Here is a 24,205-nt window from a genome sequence, read left to right on the forward strand (position 1 = left end):
TGTGTGTGTGTGTTCAGGAGTCCTGGGGGGGAGTTGGGAGACCCTGTTTGTGTGTGTTTGGGAGACTGTGTGTGTGTGAGGGGAAGTCCTTGGGGGTTGGCATGCAAAGCATGTAGGGGCAAAGCCCCTAGTACTTTTATTAAAAGTTGACAACCTAGGTGGCCTCTGCACTCTCAAGATATATTTACTAAAAGACTGAATTTTAGCTAAATTAAAACCTTGTGGAGTGGAGATCCCCCAGTTTCATCCTTAATTGCTCTGTGGTGAGAGGAATACCATCTTCAAACAAAACCTATAAAGGCCTTTTGTTCCCAACCCTTAAACTGATTATATTTAACTGGATCATGAAAATGAGGATGCTCTAAGAATGGGAGTAAAGGTGATTCTTGAGGATTTTTTTTAAAAAATAGAATATGTAATATTTCTTAAGTGGTACTGGGAAGGATTTGCAGCTTGTTATTAGTGCAGGTGGCTTGCTGGTGTAAGACTCCACTTTCAGTTCCTAGCATTTCTGCTTAAAGGATTTGAGGTTAAAATATCTCTTGATGGGGACTGCTTAATATATGATCAACTTGCACATGTCTATTTTGCTTCATATGCAATTGATAGGAGACAGGTGCACACATTTGCCATATTTACATGTGACAGGACCTTACTGCCAGTAATACACATATGGCAAAATAGACATGGGTGTTTGTGCTGTATTACTGCATGTATGTTGTGCATGTATGTTGTGCATATGACTTTACTACCAGTTAGTGTTGAGTGTGGTGCCCTAGATGGACCATTGCTCTACTTAAATTAGCAAGCATTTCCAAATATATTTCCATTATGTCATATATCTTTGTATTGCAACTCAAAAAACGTGTAAGATAATTGATATTTTTGCCCTTTAAAAGTCTTATGCCTATTTGCACAGTTTGCAAATCTGGAATGTTAAGAATTAGATACAGAGAAACTGATAACTAATGGCTTTGTGAAATAGACTAACAAATGTACTTAACATTTCAGTTTATCTTTATTAGAGGAATTCGACTGCAGCTGTAATGAACTGGAGTCTCTACCTCCCACCGTTGGCTACTTGCACAGTCTGCGGACACTAGCTGTAGATGAAAATTTCCTGCCTGAACTGCCCAGAGAAGTAAGGATTTATTATGAAATATGATTTACTTGAAAATTTCCCAGTCTTTATTCAGAGTAAATTTATACAGAAGTCATTATTGCCAAATGGGAGTTTGATGTAAATGGGACTTCAGATTATACAAACTGAATGCCAAGCCCTATGTATTTTACTCACTGATTTGCTTAAAAGAGACAATATTCACATAGGAATGATGAGTTTCAAACATTTTAATTTCTAACAATTTCAGATTTTTAATATCAGCTTGTAAATGCTACATCATATTTTAAAAATAGAGCAATCTGGAAGTTTGAGTATGCATTGCAGATAGTAATCACTAAGATAGAAATCCTAAAATGCATGCCTCCCTTAATGTATAGCTGTCAGTCAGTCCATACAATTTTTTCTCTTCTCTTTTTACTAGGGCTGTCATCTAGGAAAACAAATCTTCATTCATTCATTGTATGAATGTTAGTCAATTTATTGATTAATTATAACATTTCCATAGGAGTAAAAGCAGAATTTTTTAAGCAAAACCAATTTTTTTTGCATTCATGTGTCATAGCAAGCATAATTTTAGTGTAATTATCTAAGATGGAATTTTCCACCTATTTTAACAAGTGCTTAAATGGAAAATATTTTAAATCTGTTTAACCTGTTTAATTGGTTAAGATTGATGCCCCTTCACATTCACACTCTTACCTTGAGATAAGGTTCATTGTAGTTTTCCCTGAGTTTTATGGTGATTTCTCTAATGAGAAACTGTTGATCATGGCCTCCATGTAGCCCCACAATAGGGATTGCACCTACACACGTCATACAATATAGAATATTCAGAGAGGTAGGCACAAACACTTCTCCCCACTCAATTGAGTAGAGAGATCATGCCTAATCTGCTCAGCACATGAGATTCGGGCAGGAGAAAAGGATCAGTTCCCCTCCTCCAACCCAGGTAAAGCATAACCCCCAAATTACCAGCTTTCATTTTTTAATCAAGGGTAAGCTTTCAGCATTTGTAGAACCTGAGATTTGAGGCAAAATGTGAAGGCACTATTTTCCCCAGTTAGCATACCATCAGGTGGGTAGTAGCACCACCTAGTGTCCAAAGGCAGGAATGCATGAGAGTCAAGACTTCGGCTACTCCTTCCGGCTTGACCCCATTGCATTCTTGCCTTTGTCCTAGGGGGATCCTTTAGCCTTAGCTCCCTATCAGTGAGTCTGTTCTTTGTTGTTGCTTTGACATTACTCTTCTCATTTCTTTCTCCTGTTTAACGTGGTCTTTTCTACTCTATTTCACTAAAAAAAAGAAACCTTTTTTTTCTCTGCTAAAGGCTTCTCTTTGCCTTTTCTTGGTTGATCTTGGGTGACTGTGGTCTTTTACAGGGGCTGAGGTCTTGGTGGACTGTGTCCAGTCCAGCTTGTTTCCACTCCTTTCTGTCCCGTCTCCCCACTCCGTTTCTCAGAGGTCACTCCTGTGGCTCCCAACTGTTGCTGGTCTTGTCCTTCCCCTTCTGTTGGAGCTCGTGGTTGTGGCTACAACTGGCCTCTCTCTGCTCGCATTCTTTTCATGGCGGCGGCTCCCGCCTGACTTGGAGCTCGTGGCCACGGCTCCATCTCCTGCCTGCAGCCCTTTTGTGGCCACAGCTCCTGCTTGTCACAGCTGCTGCTCCATCTCCTGCCCGCTGCCCTTTCGTGGTGGCGATTCCCACCTGCTTCGGAGCTCGCTGCTGTGGCACCATCTCCTACCTGCTGCCCTTTCGCAGCTCCATACTAGCTCATGGAGGCTTTTCATCTCCAGCTCCTCGCCCGCCTGCTTGTCTTCTGGAGGTCGCTGTGGCGGTTCCGCACCATTCGCCAACCTCGGAGCTGGAAAGCAGCAGCTTCCCTTCTCCCTCCCCAGACTGCCTTTAGAAGGTCTCAGCTACTGTTTCGCACCATTTTGTGGTTCCTGCCATTTTTTGCCCTTCTTCCTCATAGATGCTTTAGAGCCACCATTTTGTGTTGCTGTTTTCCTGCTCTTTCTCCACCCGCCATTTTGGCTGACATTTTCCTGCCTTTTTTCTTCTCCTCAGTCACCAGTGCCTATCTGTCCCTGGTCTCCTCCTAGAGATCTGGTGAGTCCCTGGTCTCACTCAGTGCCTATCTATCCCTGGCCGCCTCCTATTTACTGCCCACCTTAGACAAGGGACAAGCATGGAACAGGAGGCAATAGAGTGGAAAGGGAAGAAGTAATAAGGAATTAAAGGGACAAGCATGGAAAGGGAGGCAACAGAGAAGAAGAGGAAGTAATAAGGAGGGAAGTAGTAATAAGGAGTTCATGTATTACAAAAATAAAATAAAATAAAATAAGGGAAGAAAGAAGAAGGAGGACGGAATTGGCTGCTTTGAAGTCACACCACTCCCCTCTACCATGGGCGTGTTCTACTGGCCTCCCTCAATCTACCGCACCCCTCTGCCTGTGCATGTGTTGATTGCCTTTCCACCGCATCCTGCAGTCTGTGCGTCTCAGACATGATTGGAGTTCTTCATTGGACTTTTTATATTATGCCTGGTACTGCTCCCCTTTACCATGTGCATATTTACCATGGCTGCGTGTCCTTCACCTGTGCCTAGAGAATCAATTACAGAAACACAGCTCATCAGTGATGTGCAGCCTCTAGTCCCTTCACAGCCACCAACAACTCGGGCCATGCCTACAGCCAAGTCATCTAGGCATAGGCCTTCCAAGCACGCTCCCTCCTAGTGTACCAAGAAATCACTTCTTTCTGCTAAACAGTTGGCTAACAGATGAGCTTGATATATCAGTCTTCCGTCTTCATGTGCCGCTTCTGCTGACAGCCAACAGAGACTGGAAGCCACTTTCCATTCGCCTGCTGAGTCTTCGGAGGAAGAATGTGAAGGCTTCCCAGAACAGCCCCCAGTGGTGCCCCCTTGCAAGGAAGTTCTCCTTTCACAACTCCCGACCCCCACACCTGAGCAGCCTGAACCATCCGCAGCTCCACTACAGCCTCAGGTGCCCTTGGTTCCTCTGGCATATGTGACCCCCTTGCAAGGTCTGCTTTTGAACCAGACATTTCTCTCTAAATTCAGAGAAGTGTTGCTTGGTTCCATCTCCTCTGAGATTCAAAGGCCTACACATCGGGCATGATCTTCACGCTCCTCCGAGGTTTGTCCGGAACAACAATGGGCCTTGTCTCCTAACCCCTTTGACTTCTCCAGAGGAAGGGTCCAACATGCCCTTGAGGCAGCGGCTGATCCACTCAATCCCTTCATCACCCCAGAGGGGGAGGAAGCAGAGTGGAGCAGGAAGTCGGATGGAGAGGAGGAGAGTTCACATCGTCTGTTTGACTCTTCAGACTATCTTGCCTTATTCTGCAAATCCTTAAGTACTTTGAGATGAGGGGCCAGTAGCTGAATCCTCATCGGCTCCAGTCAAGGGTGCAAAAGTACTGAAACTCCCAAGTTTTCAGTTCATTCCTTCCCAGTGCCCAACCCTCTTAATAAAATGGCAAAGGAGGAATGGGGTCATCCTCTTCAGGCACGTCATGTGACAGCATTCGCTAACGAATTTTATTCACTAGGCTCTGAATTCATGAATTTTTTGAACATTCCTTCAGTGGATGAGCCTATCTCCTCTCTTGTTTCCAGATCTCCTTTTCCCATAGAAGGTGATTTGCAATTCAAGGACTCATCTAAGTGGACACTGGACTTCTCTCTTCAAAGAACCCACAAAGCTTCAGCATATGCAATTCAAGCTTCCTGTGTGGCCTCCCTAATCACCAGAGCCTCCAGGATGTGGCTTGATGAATTAGTCAACAACCCAGAGCCTGACCAGGCTAGGTTGCGCAGGACACTGGTCAACCTACACAAGGCTGCAGTGTTTGTGGCAGATGCATCATTTGACGCAACACAGTTTGCTACTAGGGCTATGTCCACAGGGGTGGTAGCTTGCTGCACCCCTTGGCTGTGTCACTGGAATGCTGACAACAACACTCGTATCAACCTTGTCATGGCCCCCTACTCTGGTTCCCTCTTGTTTGGGGATGAGCCCCTCAAGGCGGTGCTCATTGACCCCAAGGATAAGAGGAAGCCCTTGTTAGCCACCAGTAAGTGAGGTGATCACACAGCTGCCTGCAGATCATAATTTTACTCATATCAGCAGACCTTTTGGGCGGGCCACGATTTTTGATCTTCAAGAGGACACTGGAACAGACAGCAGTTCTTCAGCTGCAACCAGAATCAATTCTCCAGACACCAGAGGCATACTCCACCCACTGGCCGTGGAGGGCATCAGCAGTGCCAATACTAAAACAATTCAAATAGATGGCAGACTTCTACATTTTGCCAGAGCCTGGAGACATATATCAATGAATGCATGGATGTGAGATACTGTGACTCAAGGTTACTTGATAGAGTTCTGGGAGTTTCCTTCTCAAAGGTTCCTACCGTCTTCCCTCTCTGCCTTTCCCAAGAGGTGGGCAGTGATGACAGAGGCCATAAGCCACTTGCTGTCTATAGGCACAATAGAGCAAGTGGATCCCGCCAAATTTTACTCAGGTATCTACTCCATTCTCTTCACAGTGCCCAAAAAAGATCATTAATGGAGGGCAATCCTGGATCTCAAATTTCTCAACACTTTGTCAGGCATCGACCCTTCAAGATGGAGTCCCTGGTGTCGATTGTGGAGGCACTTCAGGAGGGGGACTTTTTGGCTTTATTGATCTGAAGGTAGCCTACCTGCATGTTCCCATCCTGCCCAACCATCGAAAATTCCTGAGGTTCGCCTATGACCAGGCTCACTTCCAGTATCAGGCCCTTCTGTTTGGTCTCTCATCAGTGCAGAGGGTGTTCACGAAGCTGATGGTTGCTCTGGTAGCATACCTTCAGCTCCAGGGGATCCACATCTACCCCTACCTGGACAACCTCCTGGTGAGGGCACACTCCATGTCTCAGGCATCCACCCATGTACGTTTCACCCTCAATGCCTCGAGGGAACATGGTTTCCTTGTGAACTTGGAGAAGAGCCACCTGATTCCGACACAGCATGTTTAGCACCTGGGCACCACTTTGGACACATCTTGTGTGACAGTGTTCCTGTCCCCAGAGAGAATAGCTGCCACCATTCACACTGCTCACCATCTGATGACCAGAAGGATAGAGGATGTGATGATTCTAGCCAAGGCCCTGAGACTCTGCATTTCTTCCATTCACATTGTCCCATGGGCTCACCACCATACCCAACCACTCCAGTGGGCTTTGCTACCTTTTCAGCTAGACATTGCCAGTTCCAGACACAGGGGGGTACATCTCTCACCTCATCTGAGGGCATCATTTCATTGGTGGACGGGGGCCAGAAATCTGCAGAAAGAAACTCCCTTCAGAGAACCCAAGAGGATTCTGATTACCACCGATGCCAGTCTCCTGGAGTGGGGTGCCCATCGCAATTCTCTCTTTGTTCAAGGCCAGTGGATGGCTTCCAAGCAACGTCTCAGTCTTGCTGGACTTATGAGCAGTGCATCTACTCCTCCTCCACTTTCATCCAAGGCTTCATCTGATCGACGTTCTCACTCGTACCCACAAGATCAGCGTGAAGGTGCATTTGAACCATCAAGGGTGCACACATTCCAGGGCCCTCCAGGCGGAATCAACTTTAATCTTCAACCGGGACGAATGTCATCTACATTCCTTGAGAGCGGAGCATCTCAGCTACAACCTCAATATAGCAGCAGACTGGCTCAGCAGACAACAGGTTCTTCCTTGGGAGTGGAAACTGCATCCCAGGGTATTCCATCAACTGCCCTGTCAACGCAATCCCTTCACTACCGATCTCTTCGCCTTGTCTCAGGATGTCCAACTTCCAAGGTTCTTTGCCCAATATCATTAATAGGGCATTGAAGCAATCGATGCATTGTCAACTCCTTGTCCAAGAGGAATACTCTATGCCTTCCCGCTGGTTCTGCTGCTGAGACGCATGATCAGGAAGATTCGTCAGGAACATGCTTGAATTGTTCTTCTGGCCCCTTGCTGGCCATGCAGGCCATGGTTTTTGGATCTGCTGGCGCTCTTGACTCAGGAACTGTGGTGTCTACCATCATCACCAGACCTGCTATCTCAGTGTCCAGTTTGCCATCCGTAACCCAACTGTCTGAGTCTGACAGCCTGGGTGTTGAACAGAGCCATTCGAAGCTCTAAGGACATTATAGCTACCATTTTGGCCTCTAGAAGGGCTTCCACAGTTCGCATATATCAAGCCACATGGTCAGCCTTTGCTGCATGGGGTTTTAAACAGCAAATCTGTCCCTCCGGGGCTAAAGTTAATCACCTATTTGATTTTCTCCATGTGGATCTCTTGATAGGACTGAAGCCTAATACTGTATGCAGGCAGCCTCAACCGTCTCATCCATATTGTCCACATGATTGGACCAGCCTTCTCTTGGAACATACCCCTTGGTCAAGCATTTCCTAAGAGGGAATTCTCTCCTGTCACCACCTGTATTTCATTAATTTCCCTCTTGGAGCCTTCCAAAAGTCCTTCAGGCATTGCAGCATCCTCCTTTTGAGCCTCTCAAGTCTGCATTCTTACATTTGCTCTCATACAAAGTCCTGTTTCTCATGTCAGTTACTTCACCCTGGAGGGTATCAGACCTGACAGCCTTGTACATTGCCCGCCATCTCTTTGTCTTCCACAAAGACTCTGTGAAGCTGCATCCAGATCCTGCTTTTTGACCTAAGGTTTCTTCCATCTTCACTGTAGTCAGGATATTGTCTTGCCTTCCTTTTGCCTTCAGCCGACTCATCCCCTGGAGAAGGCCTGGCACCCTCTAGAGTGACATACGACGGGTCCTGAAGGTCTGTCTGACCAGGACCCTGGACATTAGTCTATCTGAGTTTCTTATCATCTTGTTTCATACAAGGACATTGCGGAAGAAGGTCACCAGCTCAATGCTCTCTCTTTGGCTGCGGGCTTGCATTACCCTGGCTTATGAGTCTTTTCGGATACCAGTGCCTCAGAACATCACAGCCCATTCTACAAGGTCGGCAGCCACTGTGGCTGCCTTCTCAACTAACACACCCATTGCAGATATTTGTGAGTCAGCTGTGTGGTCCACACCAAATTCTTTTATTAGACGCTATAAGGTAGATTGTTACTCTTCGGCAGACACCTCATTTGGTAGGCGAGTTCTACAACAGGTATTATCTTCATCTTAGGCAGCCTGGGCCCACCCTACTGGGACTGCTTTGGTACATCCCACCTGATGGTATACTACCTGGGGAAAATGGACCATTGGTCTCATCTGAAAGGTGGTTTTCCCAGGTATCATACCATTAGGGCCATCCCTGTTGAGGGGGGCTGCCTAGCTTTTTCTGGTGATAATTTTGTCCATTGTTTAATAACTTTCCCGCATGTTTCAAATAAATACAGTTAATTTAAAATTATATTACATTTACTGCTAAGGCTGTTCGTACTAGAATTACAGTTGTTCACTGTTTGTGCATATTTCCTGTATGGAGTCAAGCTGTGTATTACTATGTTTGCTGTTCCTTTTATTATTGTCTGCCTCTTTATATTAATGTCTGGCTGAGAGTGTTCTGTCCGAGGAGAGATGTCCGGATCTGGTGTACAGTTCATCTGGAATGGAATGGGGTCAAGCCGGAAGGAGCAGCCGAAGTCTTGACTCTCATGCATTCCTTCCTTTGAACACTAGGTGGCGCTACTACCCACCTGATGGTATGATACCTGGGAAAACCACCTTCCAGGTGAGACCAATGGTCTGATCTCCTCATTTGTTTTGTAAGAAACTAGCCTGCTCCCACCTTTCAATGTTTTTAGTCCATGAATGAAGTCATAGCAGTGACATTTAGGAAAGCAGATCTAGCCAATTAGACAAAAGGCTAGAGCAAAGCAACCATTATCAAGACTCTTGGTTGGATTTTAAGCCTGCTAGATTTTCCTGGTGGAGAAATGATTGCTGTCCAAAGAAAACAATTCAGGTGTCCAAGATCATAGTGTAGCTGTGATTGAGGATACAAAAAGTATCAGCAAAGACAGGAGATTATGATCTTTCTAACTCAGGTCTTGTTTCATACAAAAAATTATTTTCCTCTGAGTTTGTAAACATTTTAAAAATTACTGTGTTAATTCCAATGCAGATAAAGTCCATCATTAATATATCCATATTGTAGGGGTAAGGACTGAGAGAATGTTGATTTTGCCAGCTCTGCAAAGTAGCCTAATGTTATACCTGTCTTGCTAAAGTGAGGTGGTGTACAATGACCCTGCAGTATTGTCCGGTGTTGCTTACCTGCTATTTTATTTAAGGAAATACAATGGAGATGGGGCTGTGAAGTTGATTGTAGCAGCAGTGCAGTTGATTAAGGGCTCAAGAATGTGAAGGGAGCCAGGGAAAGAACTGAGGGTTTCAGAGATGACTGTAAAGATATAGTCTGGATGGATATAAGGTGTACCCACTGAGAACCAACAGAGGGGCAGGCCTGAAATACAAGTTACTCAGAGGGCATTTTACTCAGGCCTCACCACCATTCAGTCACCAGATCTACCAGAAATGGTAGATCTGTTCTCTGATGCTATATATGTTTACTTATTTATTTAGAGTGTTTACTTTGCCCCCCCTCCCCTGGTCTGGCACCTGGGCTGTTGACTCATCCTCATAGCAGATAGTGTTCTTAATTCAATGGCATCATTCAGGAAAAGGAGTTCTTCGTTGCTTTCAGACTGTCCCTTGTCTCAGTAATAGGATTTTTAGACAGCTTGCAGGGCCAAACTAGACACGACATTATTCATATCTTCATGTCTTACATGGCTCATTCTCCCCCCTCCAATAAATAACTAGCAATAACCATTGTGTGCATGTGTGGGAAGCTGGAAAATTGTGCCGAAGGACCGGACTTTAACCTTTTCCCCTGCTGTACTCACTTTCGAAATTGGAGGGCTCTGTGCTACCTATTTGCAATGTTTTTAAAAATAAATAAATAAATAAATAAATAAAATGTATAATATTACTTCAGTGATTCTGGAGGAGCGTTGTAGCTTGTTACTGGCTCAATCAACAGAATATTGACAAAGAGGAATGGGCCTTACACCCAGCCTTTCAACTGGTTATAGAAAGGTTTAGGTACTGAAAAATTACAATCCAGCACGGTATTCCAGTTAGACAATAATATTATACAGGCACAAGAGTGGCTGTATACTATAGCCAGCATGGATTTTTCACATTCCTCAATGTTAAATTGAAAATACTCCCCAGGCCATTCTGATACTTCTCATAAGCTCATTTCAGAACAAAACCTTACAAAACTTATAGTCCTGAACTCAGAAACGCTTGCTTAACAACCCTCTCAATTTTCATAGCAAAACAGTCAGAGAGAATAGAGAGTTCAAAGTCTAAAAAGAGAGGAAAAACCCCAGAGCCCTTTTAGCCTTTTTTCTCTGAGAGTTCTCATAATCTGTTGAAATTCATTAAAAATTAGCCATGTTCACAGAGTACCTGTAATCCTAATACCGTCCTTGCCCCATACTCTGACCTTCATCTTCTGCAGTTTAAAAGTTTAAAAAATGCCTGGCTGATTTTTAATTAATTTAAGAAATTTTGGCTGGAACCCTATGATAACTTCGGGCATGCTCAGTAAGAACCAACTGTCAGAGTTCTAAAAGCCTCACAGCAGCTGGGCTTTGCTAGTCAGGGGGCCACACCTACACCAGACTTTGATTTCACTTGAGACAGTCATGGCTTCCCTCAGAGAGTCCTGGGAAGTGTAGTTTGTGAAGGGTGTTGAGAGGAGACTCCTGTTCCACTGAGAGAGCTCCAGCGGTCAGAGTGATTTAACAGTCAGCCACTCTGATTGAAGGTCTGTGAGGGGAACAGGGTGTTTCCTAGCAGCTCTCAGCACCCTTCACTAACTACACTTCCCAGGATTCTTTGAGAGAAGCCATGACTGTCCAAAGTGAAATAAAGGCCTGGTGTGGATGTGGCCAGAGACAGCTTTGGTTTAAATTTGGCAGGGAGGCTACATGTGCCTGCTGTAGAATAAAAAGGTGGGGGAAACACTGAAAAGCAATGATACTGTTCACAATGTTTTCCTTTTGGAAAGGAAAGGGGCTTTCCTTCTGCCCAGTCCCCACCCACCCAGTCTCCTCCCCTCCCTGCCTCTGCCCCAGGTCAGTGTTGGACTACAACCTGGGAGACCAGGGTTCGAATCCCCACACAGCCATGAAGCACACTGGGTGACCTTGGGCCAGTCACTGCCTCTCAGTGTCAGAGGAAGGCAGTAGTAAACCTCCTCTGAATACTGCTTACCATGAAAACCCTATTCATAGGGTCAACATAAGTCGGGATTGACTTGAAGGCAGTCCATTTCCATTTTCAGACATGATTGCACAGAAATAAATCCCATTGAACTCAAAAAGTATGCAAAGGATCAAATCCACCCTCCCTTCTCCTCCCTCCTATCCCCTCCCTCTTGCTCCTTCCCTCCCCCTTCCTTTGCCCCTCCCTCCCCATTCCCATCCACTTCCAATCCCCTCCTTCCCCTTCCCCTTCCTCATCCCCATGGTCAGTTTTACCTATCTTAAGTATGATTGCACGGAAGTAAACACCATTGAACTCTATAAGCATGCAAATGATCAAACCTGCCCTCCTCTCCCCCTTCCTTTGTCCCCATCCAATATGCTCCTTCCCCTTCCCCCTCCTCCTCCCCCATGGTCAGTTTTTCCTATCCTAAGCATGATTGCATAGGAGTAAATCCCATTGAACTCAATAAGCATGCAAATGATTAGACCTGCTTTTCCCCTCCTTTCCCTCTCCTTTCCTCTCCCTTCCTCCTCCTCTCCCCTTTTCCTTCTTCCTCATCCCCTGCCCACTCCAGCCCTCCCTCCCTCCCCCCTCGTCACTTTTACCTATCCTAAGCATGATTGCACGGGAGTAAATCACACTGAATTCAGTAAACATGCAAATGATCAAATCTGTCCTCCTCCCTCCCCCTCCTGCCTGCTCCCATCCCAGTCCTCCCCTCTGCATTTCCTCCCCTCCCTCCTCCTCCCCTCCCCATCCCCTGTGGTCAGTTTCACCTATCCTAAGCATGATTGCAGGGGAGTAAATCCCACTGAACTCAATAAGCATGCAAATGATCAGTCTATTCTCAGCAAACTTGGACAGGATCCCATTTCTTACCTGCCGGATTAAAAAGCAGGGAAATTCACTAATAGGCAAAAAAAAAAAAACCCTTGCGGTTTAAGAACGTACCTATAGCCAACAGATATTTCTATCAAACTTTTAAAAAGCAGAGAAATTGCGCAGTTATAGTGAATGCACCAGGGGAGCAGGAGACCTGACTTCCTCTCTGAGATATTGGACTGCCCTACAAATTTGTCAAAATGCAAACACAATTTGGGTTGGTCTTTCACAGTCCAATCCACTTGCTGTGTAGCTTAGAAGAATTTGGTAACATGTGCCTCTGAGCATATGGGAAGTGGTGACAGCACCTACAACCAGCCCAAATAATAGAAAGAAGACATGTGCTGTGCTGATCTTGTTTTAGCAGGGAGGAAGCAACATTTTTAAGACAGTTGATATAGTTCAGATGGTCACTTTAAATGTGTCTGATTCCTATAGGAAATCATTTTCTTTTGTTACTGTTTCTGTGAATATATGAAGTACAGCAACACTTTGGAAAAATTACACACAAAAAACTCCAAACATAATTGTGGATTTATTTATTTATTACATTTGTATACTGACCCATAGCTGAAGCTCTCTGGGAAGTTTACAACAAATAATGGCACTGACTTCTGCAGAATAGTCTCCAGTGGATCTCAGGAGTGTCTCGATTTTCACAAGATAATACAGTGGGAGGTGAAATATATTCTAGCAAAATTCTAGGTGTGCTCTATGTTTTAATTGACCATGCCCACCTTTTCTTAAGTGGAGTATTTTAAGTATAGCAGGCTGAAGATATTCATCTTGGGCAAGCCAAGTTTGTTTTTTCCAACAGCTAGAGTCATTGCTTAAGTAGCAACATATTGTAATCAGTCTGATTTTACATCACATTGCAGTTTCAGATTCAACTGTTAATGTGCCCGAAATAGAGCATAATCTCCAGTATGAAACACAAAAGGCTGTCTTCACCATCATATGACATTGACCAATAAAAAAAGCTTTGAAATTAATAAAAATAAATTTGACACAGATTTGTAGGATGAATAATGAGGGAAATAAAATTTTCTAGTTTAGATTCTCTGTAGAAACATTAGTAACACAGGAAAGAAGCAAAGTAAGAAGAACACCAACAAACATACAAAAATATAATTCTCTATCTTTGGAGATGGCAGGTGTTGCCACCACTCACCATATGCTCAGAGGCACATGTTACCAAATTCTTCCAAGCTACACAGCAAGTGGATTGGACTGTGAAAGACCAACCCAAATTGCTTTTGCATTTTGACAAATTTGTAGAGCAGTCCAATATCTCAGAGAGAAGGTCGGGTCTCCTGCTCCCCTGGTGCATTCACTATAGCTGCGCAATTTCCCTGTTTTTTAAAGTTTGATAGAAATATCTGTTGGCTATAGGTACGTTCTTAAACCGCAAGGTTTTTTGCCTATTAGTGAATACTTCTTCAGGTAGCTGTGCCACCAAGGAGGAGTAGATTTGTCGGCCACTGTTTGATCACAATGCTTTCTGTACACATTTCTACTCTTCTCTTTCATAGCGAGGATGCTTCTAACAGATTCAGGAGCTTCAGGCTGGTGTCATTCTCATTACTCCATATTGGTCTAGATGTTCTTTGTTCTCAGAACCATTCATTTCGTCATTCCAAGAGTTATGATTAACTTGGACCTGGACTCTCACAGTATCATTCTTCATCGTCATCTGGATCTTTCCCAACTGACTGTTTGGAAACTGAATGGCAGTAGTTAATCAGATTTGGACATTTGAGGTTGTTAGACACAATGCCCAATGTGTTTAACTTGTTGTCTGCAAGAGGGTGTCTACCAATAAGATCTCGCAAAAAAAGGGGGGGGAACCCCCAAAATGCCACACAAGATCAGGGAGATAATTTTTTTTTTTCAAAATGGTTTTTATTGTGTAAATCTGTATTGGAACTTGCCCAACGCGTTTCAGCCCAACTAGGGCTAAATAATTAGCCTATGGTGCTTTTGAGAAAAGTTGTAGTTACTTTGTTTTTACACAAAGAAATTTCTTTAGATTTACAAACATCCCCTGATGAAAGCCCTGGTTGGGCTGAAACGCGTTGGGCAAGTTCCAATACAGATTTATACAATAAAAACCATTTTGAATTTTTTTTTTTATCTCCCTGATCTTGTGTGGCATTTTGGGGTTCCCCCCCCTTTTTTTGCGAGCTTTTGAATGCCCTTCACTTTGTTTTGTCTTTTACCAGTAAGATCTACCAGATTCCCTTTTGTGGTGTAATGGTATAAGAACAGACCTAAACGCAAAACCTTCAGAGATTCTGAAGTTTATTTAAGCTGGTGTTCAAAAAAGGCTTAGTACCAACACACTCAGTAGGCAGTGGTTAGCGATTACCTTGATTATGTGCTCCAAGGGTCTTAGGTTAATCTTAATCCTATAGTGGTTCAAAGGTTTCGAACTTTGAACTCTAATAAAGTTCTCATGGGTCTACCTTTGAGCATATGGCTTTTTATGAGATAGTTTGAGATTATCAAAACTGGGAGTTCTCTCAGTTAAGAAAAGGCTAAATGTATTCTACAGGAATAAGAGCCATGTTCAGGCATTTGTCAAACACCCGAACTCTGTATTCATTGATGGGGAGGTGGTGTCCTCTTACCATGCATCCTCTCTCACCCACCATCACCTTGTCTTTAGTAAATGAGGGGCAGATTTATACTTTCCAAGTACACCTTTATTTATAGCAATGCTGCTCTGTTTCCCCAATGCTGGCTATAAGCACCAGGCTTCCAGGCAAGCCGTACCCCTCTGTGCAACCTTATGTACTTTTCCTAAAGGCCACAGCTATGGGTTAGCTTCCTTCACCTACTACTGTAACTCAGAGGTACTTTTTGCTGCCACCATTTGATACTTTACACAGCTGCCTCTCTCTCTCTCTCTCTCTCTCTCTCTCTCTGTTTCTCTTTGCCACCTATTATGCACGTTAGTAGCTGGCCAAGAACCAGGCATGTTTTTGAAAACAAAAAAAATTATTTAATAGATATTACTTTAACAAGAATACTTGGTGTTTAGGTGGTTTCCAGGCATGTGGTTTCAGTTACACATTCCTCACTTTAATACAATTCACACAATAACTTGCTCAGTTTCCAATACCAATATAAACCTTACTTAATCCTACTACCATCCAGCTCTCACCCACTCTCCCTCCAAAGCCAAGCACTGTTTCTCCCAAGTTCCTATCTCTACTAGAACAATTCCCTATCTTTTCAAATATCCAGCCTTATCAAACTGTTAATTGACAAAACCTTCAAATTATAAACCAGCCATCCCACATCCACCCAGCCAATTACACACAGCATACACCAACATTCCATTCATTAATTCCGCCCTCTCAACACTCACCACTTACCTTATTTTATAATATAACAGCATACCATAAAACAGCATCAACCATTTATATAACAGCATGGAATATTACACTCTCCCCCAAAGTTCCCATGTGTATTTTCCCACCCACTCAGACCCTGATGATCCATGTGTTGGGTGGGTAAGGAGTAGAGCTGTCTGCATGATCAGGGAGCCTGATTGCATGAGGCTTTCATCACATTCAGGCAAACACAAGACAAGTAGTGTTAGGATCTATGCATTATAATGGTATTTTGCGGAATTAAGCACGTGCAGTAAACACTAAGCAGTAGCTACACTTAGCTTTGTAGAAATTGCACTGAAAGTCTGGTATAAGAAAATAACAAACTAAGTTTATTGTAGGAAATTTATATAGAAAAGACCTTCATCTGGCCAACTAGATAGATGCTGCAGAAGAGATGTCTGCTACATCTGTGCTCCTCCTCAGGGAGCCATGCTGACAAGAAGAACAAAGGAACATTGAGATCAGAGAAGGAGCGGGAAGGGAGATTTGTTTCCTCTGAGGATATCAGTTTACACCTAGGAGGAAAGATGAGCTTAGATGAGAGTGGACAGAACAGTCTAGGAATTTAGGAGGACTTCTCTCTTATTTTATTTTATTTTATTTTATTTTATTTATTATTTGATTTATATCTCACCCTTCCTCCCAACAGGAGCCCAGGGCAGCAAACAAAAGCACTAAAAACACTTTAAAATATCATAAAAACAGACTTTAAAATACATTAAAACAAAACATCTTAGCTTTCAAGACACCGTTTTTTAAAAAAAGTTTAAAATCATACTAAAAAGCAATTCCAACACAAATGCAAGACTACCTCTACCTCTCTACTTCTCATGTCACATGCAGTCCTCTCCCAGGCTTCAAGCTGAGATGCACTGTCACATTTCCAAGTAGAAGAGCCCTTTCCCTGCTCAACATAGGAGTGGCTGGAGACTAGGGAGGAGCATGACACACCAAGGGCATTGGAGGTGGAGCTTCTTCATGCCCCCCTGCCCCCCATCCACATTGAGTGATTGTGTGTTCAGGCCTAAGATTGTCCTTCATTCTGATTATCTATGAAGTAAATTATTTCGCAAAGAGAAGAATTTGTTTTTCTTTCCTTCTTTCCTAATCTTAGTCATCTGTAAGAGAATTGCATATAAGGAGGTCTTTTCTAATAATGTGAATCCGTGTCCTTCAAACAGTAAAATGGTCTCCACTGCCTCCCTGACTTGGTGAATAATGCCTTCACTATATATTGCTCTGAGTTCTGGTATCAAAGCCTTTTGTGAGAAGTACAGTGACTATGGTGGCTTTTTCTACAGGGACTCATTCAGAGCTGTGTTGTGATCACATTAATTTTGTAAAGGTACACCTTTACTAGACATCCTATAGGTAGACAGTAATTTGGCCTTTGATAGAAGGGTTTTTAGTTCCATATATAAATGCTTTCACTCTTAGTTTTTGTTTCATGCCCTAGGACTGTATTGCTTATCCCTAAGAGGAAAAAGGGGGATTTGTCACTTAGCAGTCAATTCCATTTTTTCCTATTGGAAGTATGGCAGCTTGCCAGTTTGTGAAAGTTTTGCACAACGGTGGAAATGTTGACGGTGTTGAGAACACTCTTTTTCCTGGTCCCTGTTTGCCCCCTCTTTATATGCATTATGGGTGTTGGTGTTGTTTAGTTCATTTTACATAGAACAATACAGCAATGCCTGGAGTTATCTCAGAAAGAATAAATTTTATGGGAGCTAGAGGGAACCCCTTCTCTTGGATGTTGTAATTGAATTAAAAACACTGTCTACTGCCAGGAAAAGTGGCATCCTAGTTGCCACAATTCCCTAAGAAGAACAGGAATTCACTGGTAAATGAAAAATTCTCTTTATATATGTGTGAAAGAAACTATTCAGATTTTTTTTAAAAAAACAGTTATGCTGTCAACAAGTGTCAGAAGGGTATTCAGTATGATGTGTGTGATAGCAGACTGGTTTAAACAGTATCACAAGCATAAAAGGCGTTACTATCTTGCTAACAAAAACAATCTCTCTGGCTAGTTTAGAAGAACAAGATTAACCTCTTGAATCTCCTACCTGTTTAGAATATTTGTTAGAAAGATGGCAGGCTATCTCATCAAGTTATTGTGGAAGAAGAGATGATACAGATTATGGAATCTCAATTTCATTAGGCATGAAAGAAAAGGTGTTAATATTCTCTTTTGTGTCAGTTGAATCTAGGAGTTGGAAGACTGGATCAATACCATCTGTTGTGGAATATAATAGCTATACCCCTCTTGCTTGAGTCCGTGTAAACAGTTTCTCTTTATGCAATATCTGAGCTCACGGCCTTAATTTGCCCAAAGAGTTCGTGTTAGATACATGCCCCTTCTATGATGAGCTTCCGCCGGGCCTTGAAGACCTGGCTCTTCAGGCAGGCTTTTGGGGTGGGTTAGGTTTTTATTGTTATGGTTTTAAATGTTAACGTTTTAATGTATTGTTTTTATCTTGTACGTCGCCCAGAGTGGCTGGACATCCAGCCAGATGGGCGACTAATAAATTTAATATTATTATTATATTGTTCAGACTTCAAGATATGATGAATCCAATCTGTTCAAGCTCTTTTCTATTTCAAATTGACCTAAGAGTGCCATCTCCCCATCCCACCTCCAAATGGTGGCATCTTAGTACCATGGTATAGGATTCAAGTGATTCTTGGACCATTATAGATCTGTAAAGTGGTCCTTTTTGGCTTTGTAATTATTTGATGTTTTATTAACATTGTTTCAGTATTGATTTGTTTTATTTGTAATGCCTTTAGTCTTTATGCCTTGCATATTTATGTGAAATATATAATTTCTTTATTATTATTTGTTAGATTTATATCCTGCCCTTTCTCCCAGTAGGAGCCCAGGGCTATTTCTATGTAAATAGAAGGGCAAGATACGTTTTACAAATAAATAAAATAGATATTATAAATTATGCTAGGTTTAAAACAGTACCTTCACTTACTTTATTGTAAATTGTCTTCTGTCGGTTCCATAAATTGTCTCTTAGTAGTGTGTATCTTGTGAACAAGACATATAGGAATAGAGAAATAGATCCAAATGGGGTTCTCCATGTGGGTGTCTAATTCTTGGGAAAGCTGCAAAATAAAAATGTTCCATCCTAGAGAAAGATGAGGACATTTTCCCAACCTGTGTTGTAAGCCAGACCAAATGGCAATACAGAACTTGGCTTCTAAAAGTATGATCCCAACTCCTGCCAGACGTATGGGTTTTGCAGCCAATGCCAGTGCTGTTTATTAAGCCTTTGCCGGGCTCTTGGTTAAGATTGAAGTATGGAGGTGATAAAGGACCACTCTGTCAAAGAAACAGTAGTTTCTGTAGCTTGGATGCAGGCATACTTGTACAAGACATTTGCAAAGCAGTGAGATATGTCCAAGCCACATGTTTATTAAACAATATGGGTGCTTTTTACATTATCTTAGTGGTGAGAGAAATTGTGTAGTGTGTGCTTCTCCCACATTCACTCCAGTAACTTCAGAAAATCTCTGAAACATGCAAAAAACTCACCTAAAATATAGCTTTTTCCCACACCCACATTGCTTATCTTGGGAAATGGAACAACATTGTCATGGGAAGAAACTGCTTCATGGGCTCTTTCATTGTGGCTATATCCCAAAGTGGTTTGATAGAGGCTTAGACTGCATCACATCATTGCTTAGGTAATGTCAGCAGCATTTCTGTCCCTACAGACATTCCTGGGGGGTACACAATATTGCACATGTCTTTCTCCTAATATTCCTGTTCTTGCCTCCAGAGAAGGGAGCTAGCTAAACTTCCAGATGTGGGACTGCACAGAAGGCATGGCAAAGAAATGTGGTTGCTGCCAAATAGCTCTTTCCCAGCTAACTATATCCCGCTTGCTAAGCAAATTGTGTCTGCCTATAAAGGCAGAAGCCAGCATTTGCTCTCTCATTCTGTAACAGCAGTATCGGAATAACCTGTGATTTCAGTTTAATCTGTTTGAAGTTGGGTTGTGTTAATCACATGTCCTGGTCTTCATGTTTTCCTGTGTTTGGGGTCTTTAGCTCAGAGTCACAGTGCACCATGGGGCAAACTACACTTATACCAGTGTCAATTAGAAATCAGACAACAGGCCAAAGCTTAGAACCAAAAAACATGTCATCTATTGCAGAAGAGAAACATTTATTACTATTCAGTTTTAAACAAAACAAGAGATAGTTTATTTCAACAATATTCAAGTTGAACCAACTGGGGTCAAGACTAAGGGATGGTCGAGACAGGCGGTGTTCACTGCCAAATTTGGTGAATCAAGGATGCCTGGTGCAAGTTAGGCATGCGTGGAACTGAATAAACTTAAGGGGAGAAGTAATGTAGCAGCACTGGTTATCTGCATGAGAGACAGAGATACAGAGAGAAAGGATGTTGAAGCACAAACCTTACCCATTTCATTCTGAGAGGAGGGGACAGAACATAAGAAGACCCTGCTGGATCAGACTAGTGACCCACCTAGTTCAGCTTCTTGTTCTACTCCATGCTTCCTGTTACATCAGTTCCTAATCCACAAGAAGACCTCTCCTGTTATGACGTGACTGCTAAGTTTACTTTTGTTGAAAGCTTTTTGAAAGTCCAAGTACACTATGTCAGCTGGATCACCTCTATCTGTATGATTGTTGACCTCTCAAAGAGCTCTAATAGGATAGTGAGACTGGACTTAACCTTGCAGAAGCCATACTGGTCCTGCTTCAGCAAGGCTTGTTCTTCTATACACTTGGTTATTTTATCTTTAACAATACTTTTCCTAGACAGACATTAAGCTAACTGGCCTGTAATATCCAGGATACCCCCTGGGTTCCTTTTAAAAGGTTGGTATTACACTGGCTACTTTCCAGTCCTCAGGTATGGAGGCTGATCTTAGGGATAAGTTACACATTTTTGTTAGAAGGTCAGCATTTTCACATTTGAGTTATTTGAGAACTCTTCGGTGGATGCCATCTGGACCCAACAATTTGTTGGTTTTTACTTTGTCAATAAGGTCTAGAATATCTCTCATCACCACTATTTGTATCAGTTCCTCAGACTCCTTTTCTGCAAAAGTTAGTTTCGGCAAAGGGATCTGTCTTATATTTTCCAGTGTGAAGGCAAATGCAAAGAATTCATCTAGCTTCTCTGCAATCTCCTTATCTTCCTTTACCACACCTTTGACTCCCTTGTCATCCAACTGCCTTCCTAGGTTTTTTTTGGTCTTTATTATTTTTTTTAGCAATGTGCTCTTCAAATGTTGGTGGTCTTTATTTTTTTTAGCAATGTGCTCCTCAAATTCTTTTTTAGCATTCCTTATTGTCTGCTTGCATTTCTTTTTCCAAAGTTTGTGCTCCTTTTTTGTTCTTCTCTTTTGAACAAGACTTCCATTTTTTAAAGTAAGTCTTCTTGCCTCTAATAGTTTCTTTGACTCTGCTCATTTGCTACATTGGCATCCTCTTAGTCTTGGCAGTAACTTTCCTGATCTGCATTATACACTCCAGCTGAGTTTCTAAACATCTCCCAAGGATTTTGAAGAGATTTGACCTTCTTGACTTTGCCTTTCAATTTCCTTGTTACCAATCCCCTCATTTGTGGGAAGTTTCTTCTTTTGAAGTCAAATGTGACTGTGGAATTTTCTTGGCAATTGGCCATTTACATGTATATATAATTCAATAGCAGTATGGTCACTGTTCCAAATTTGTTCAATAACATGTACATCTCGCTCCAGGTCCTGGGTACCATAGATTAAGTCCAGGGTTCTGTCCCTCTGGTGGGTTCCATGACCAACTGTTCTAGGGCACAGTAATTTGGGGTATCTAAAAATTTTACCTTGTTGTCATGACATATTTAGCTAGTCTGTGTGAGGGTATCTGAAGTCACCCATTACTGCAGCATTTCCTCTTTTGGATGCTTCCTTGATTTTGTTCTTCATCTCAAGATCTCCCTGAGCATTTTGATTAAGGGACAATAGCATGTCTCCAATACCAAATTACTCCTGGTGCCCGGTATCTCCACCCACAATGATTTTGTAGACGAGTCTGCCCCTTTGGGGAATTCTAGCTTGCCGTACTCAATGCCGTCTTTGACGTATAGCGCGACATGACCTCCAGTATACTCTTCTTTGTCCTTTCTATAGAGCAATGGTTCCTAAACTTTCTTCCCATGGACCACTTGAAAACTGCTGAGGATATTGGTGGACCACTTAATTGTTTTTCTGCTGATTGTAGCTATTGTAATGCGCTCTGTTAGATGCTTTATGATTTTAATTGCATTTTTACAGACACGTCACAAACCACCTGAATTCAGTTCCAGATTACCAGTGGTCCATGGACCACAATTTGGGAAGCCTGGTATAGAATTTATATTCAGAGCAGTGGAGGCCCCTTATTAAGGTCAGTTGGGCACCCTAAACCTCCAAACCTATAGCATAGTCTCTTCTCGGTTCCTTACATTCATATTCAATGCATTACCTACAGCCCAGTGCCTTTTCTCTGTTGCTGACATTCATTTTCAATACAGTATCTCACATTTAGAGACACTCTGGATTTGCTTCTGTCCATCTTCTGTTCTGGCCAATCATCTCTGGATAGCACAGCCAATCACAATCATTGCTATAGCCCTACCCCTGTCTCCAGGGGTAAAATTCTAGTAGGAGTGGCTTCAGCACCTCCAGGAACTCCATTTTGCTTTTATTTCCCATAGAATAAGCTCTAACCAATCAGGAGTCCCTCAGAAATGCATTGGAGTTCCATAGCATTAGGGCAGGACTATGAAGAGGTTCCTCAATGTATTTCAATCTGAGCTAATCTGAGCCAATCAGATGTATGCATTTGCAATCTGCATTGACTGCTCTCTGAATTTGCGTTGCTACTCGCTCACTTTTGCATGCAGCAGGCTAAAGCAGCAGGAAGCACAATTCTTTCTCTGCAGCCAGCTTTTGAAAGCAGCAGCAAAATTTCTGTTTGAATTCAGTTCAGTATTTGATTGTGCAAAGTAGGTGGGTGGGTGTATGTTGCTGCATAGGGAGCAAGGGAAAAATGCAGAGTGGCACAGGGGGTATGCTTTGGTCCTGATGGACCTTTTGCTAATTGTTGCAGGGGGAGGGGTGGGGGAGGGGGAAGATGGCAGTGGCGGGTGGGGGTAGGTCTTGACCCTGGTCCTAATGGGCCTTTTGCTGACTGTTGGAGAGGAACGGAGAGGAGGAAGAAGATGGCAGTTGGAGTGGGGGTAGGCCTTGGCCCTGGCAGGCCTTTTGCTGGCTGTTGGAGAGGAGGGAGAAGAGGAGGAGGATGGCAGTGGGGGCCTTGATGGGCTTTTGCTGACTGTTGGAGGGGGAAGAGGGAAAAGCAGGACCCAAATGGATCACACTGTGAGTATGGGGGGTGATTAATGTTTTGCATCGACTAGATGTAGCTTGAAAGAAAAGAGTGGCCACTGTGTTGTTTGTGTGTAGGCAGGCAGGAGACAGTTGTTTAAAAGAGTTTCTAGTGTTGTTCATGGCTGAGTGGGTATCTTCTAGAGCCTAGTCCAATGCTCTAACAATTGCATTTATGCATGTGTAAACATTCATTTTGTTTTATCGATACATTTATTATCTTTTGTGGACCCTTTCTAAGCCAAGGTAAGGCTCTTTTAGTTTATTTAGGTTCTGTTTGCAAAATTGCAGTGTTTAAGCATCCACAGAATCTTTCAATGCAGGAAGATGGGAAGAAAACCAGACCTTGGCCATGCCCCTGTGACTTCATTGGCCACACCCCACCATAGCAGCCCCAGCAGTTTTAGAGGGCACCAGCTGCCACTGATCAAGAGATAACCGTATCCCACTGGTTCTCACTATTCTATCAAAGGCTTATCCACACGGGAGCCTAACTTTGTACTAAAGAAGCTGCTTTTACCATCGTAATAGATTTTCAAGGTCCACACTTCTTGCTCAGTGGTAGCTTCCAATCCGCTGTTTTCCATTTAGACAAGTAGGCATTCTTCTGGAAAGGATTAGTGCCACTGTTTCCTTGTGGCCCTGCCCCCAATTTTACATGTTTACTCCCTCCAGAGTATCAATAGAGGGCAACAATTCCCTCAGCTGCCTGTTTGGGCTTCAAGGCTGAAGCAGGGAGAGTGCCTCAGCATGCAATTGACAAGAAACAATGAAACTGACTAGATACCCCCTCCCCTTTTCCATTGACCAAGCCTGAGTGAAAGGCATACGGGGGAAGTGAGTGAAAGGCAAAGTAGGCAGTGGCTGTGACAAGTACAATAAAAGCATCCCAGGGAAAAGGCTGGGGAGAAAGGGGGATTCTGCACCTGGGAAAGTGGGGACATGCATCCCCCCAGGCAGGATGAAATACAATGGCAGTTCTGATTAGATACTGTGGAAACAGAGCGCATCGCTGGTTACAAGGAGTGAAGGAAGGAAGTTTACTGGGGGAGAAAGGGGGGAAAGGAGGGCTGCAGCAAACTCCTATATGGGAGGACA

The 24,205-nt window shown here is 43.1% G+C and overlaps 1 protein-coding gene across 1 annotated transcript in view; it reads left to right on the plus strand.

Moving 5' to 3' along the window:
• The window catches only part of LRRC7 (leucine rich repeat containing 7), a 436,741-nt gene that overhangs the window by 288,652 nt on the left and 123,884 nt on the right, over positions 1-24,205 (plus strand). Inside the window, exon 12 of the mRNA XM_061633412.1 lies at positions 1,012-1,141. Within this exon, the coding sequence (XP_061489396.1) occupies positions 1,012-1,141 (130 nt within the window). The remainder of the gene's footprint in view (positions 1-1,011; positions 1,142-24,205) is intronic.

Source organism: Rhineura floridana, chromosome 6, assembly GCF_030035675.1.
Source record: "Rhineura floridana isolate rRhiFlo1 chromosome 6, rRhiFlo1.hap2, whole genome shotgun sequence".
NCBI classification, from domain to species: domain Eukaryota; kingdom Metazoa; phylum Chordata; class Lepidosauria; order Squamata; family Rhineuridae; genus Rhineura; species Rhineura floridana.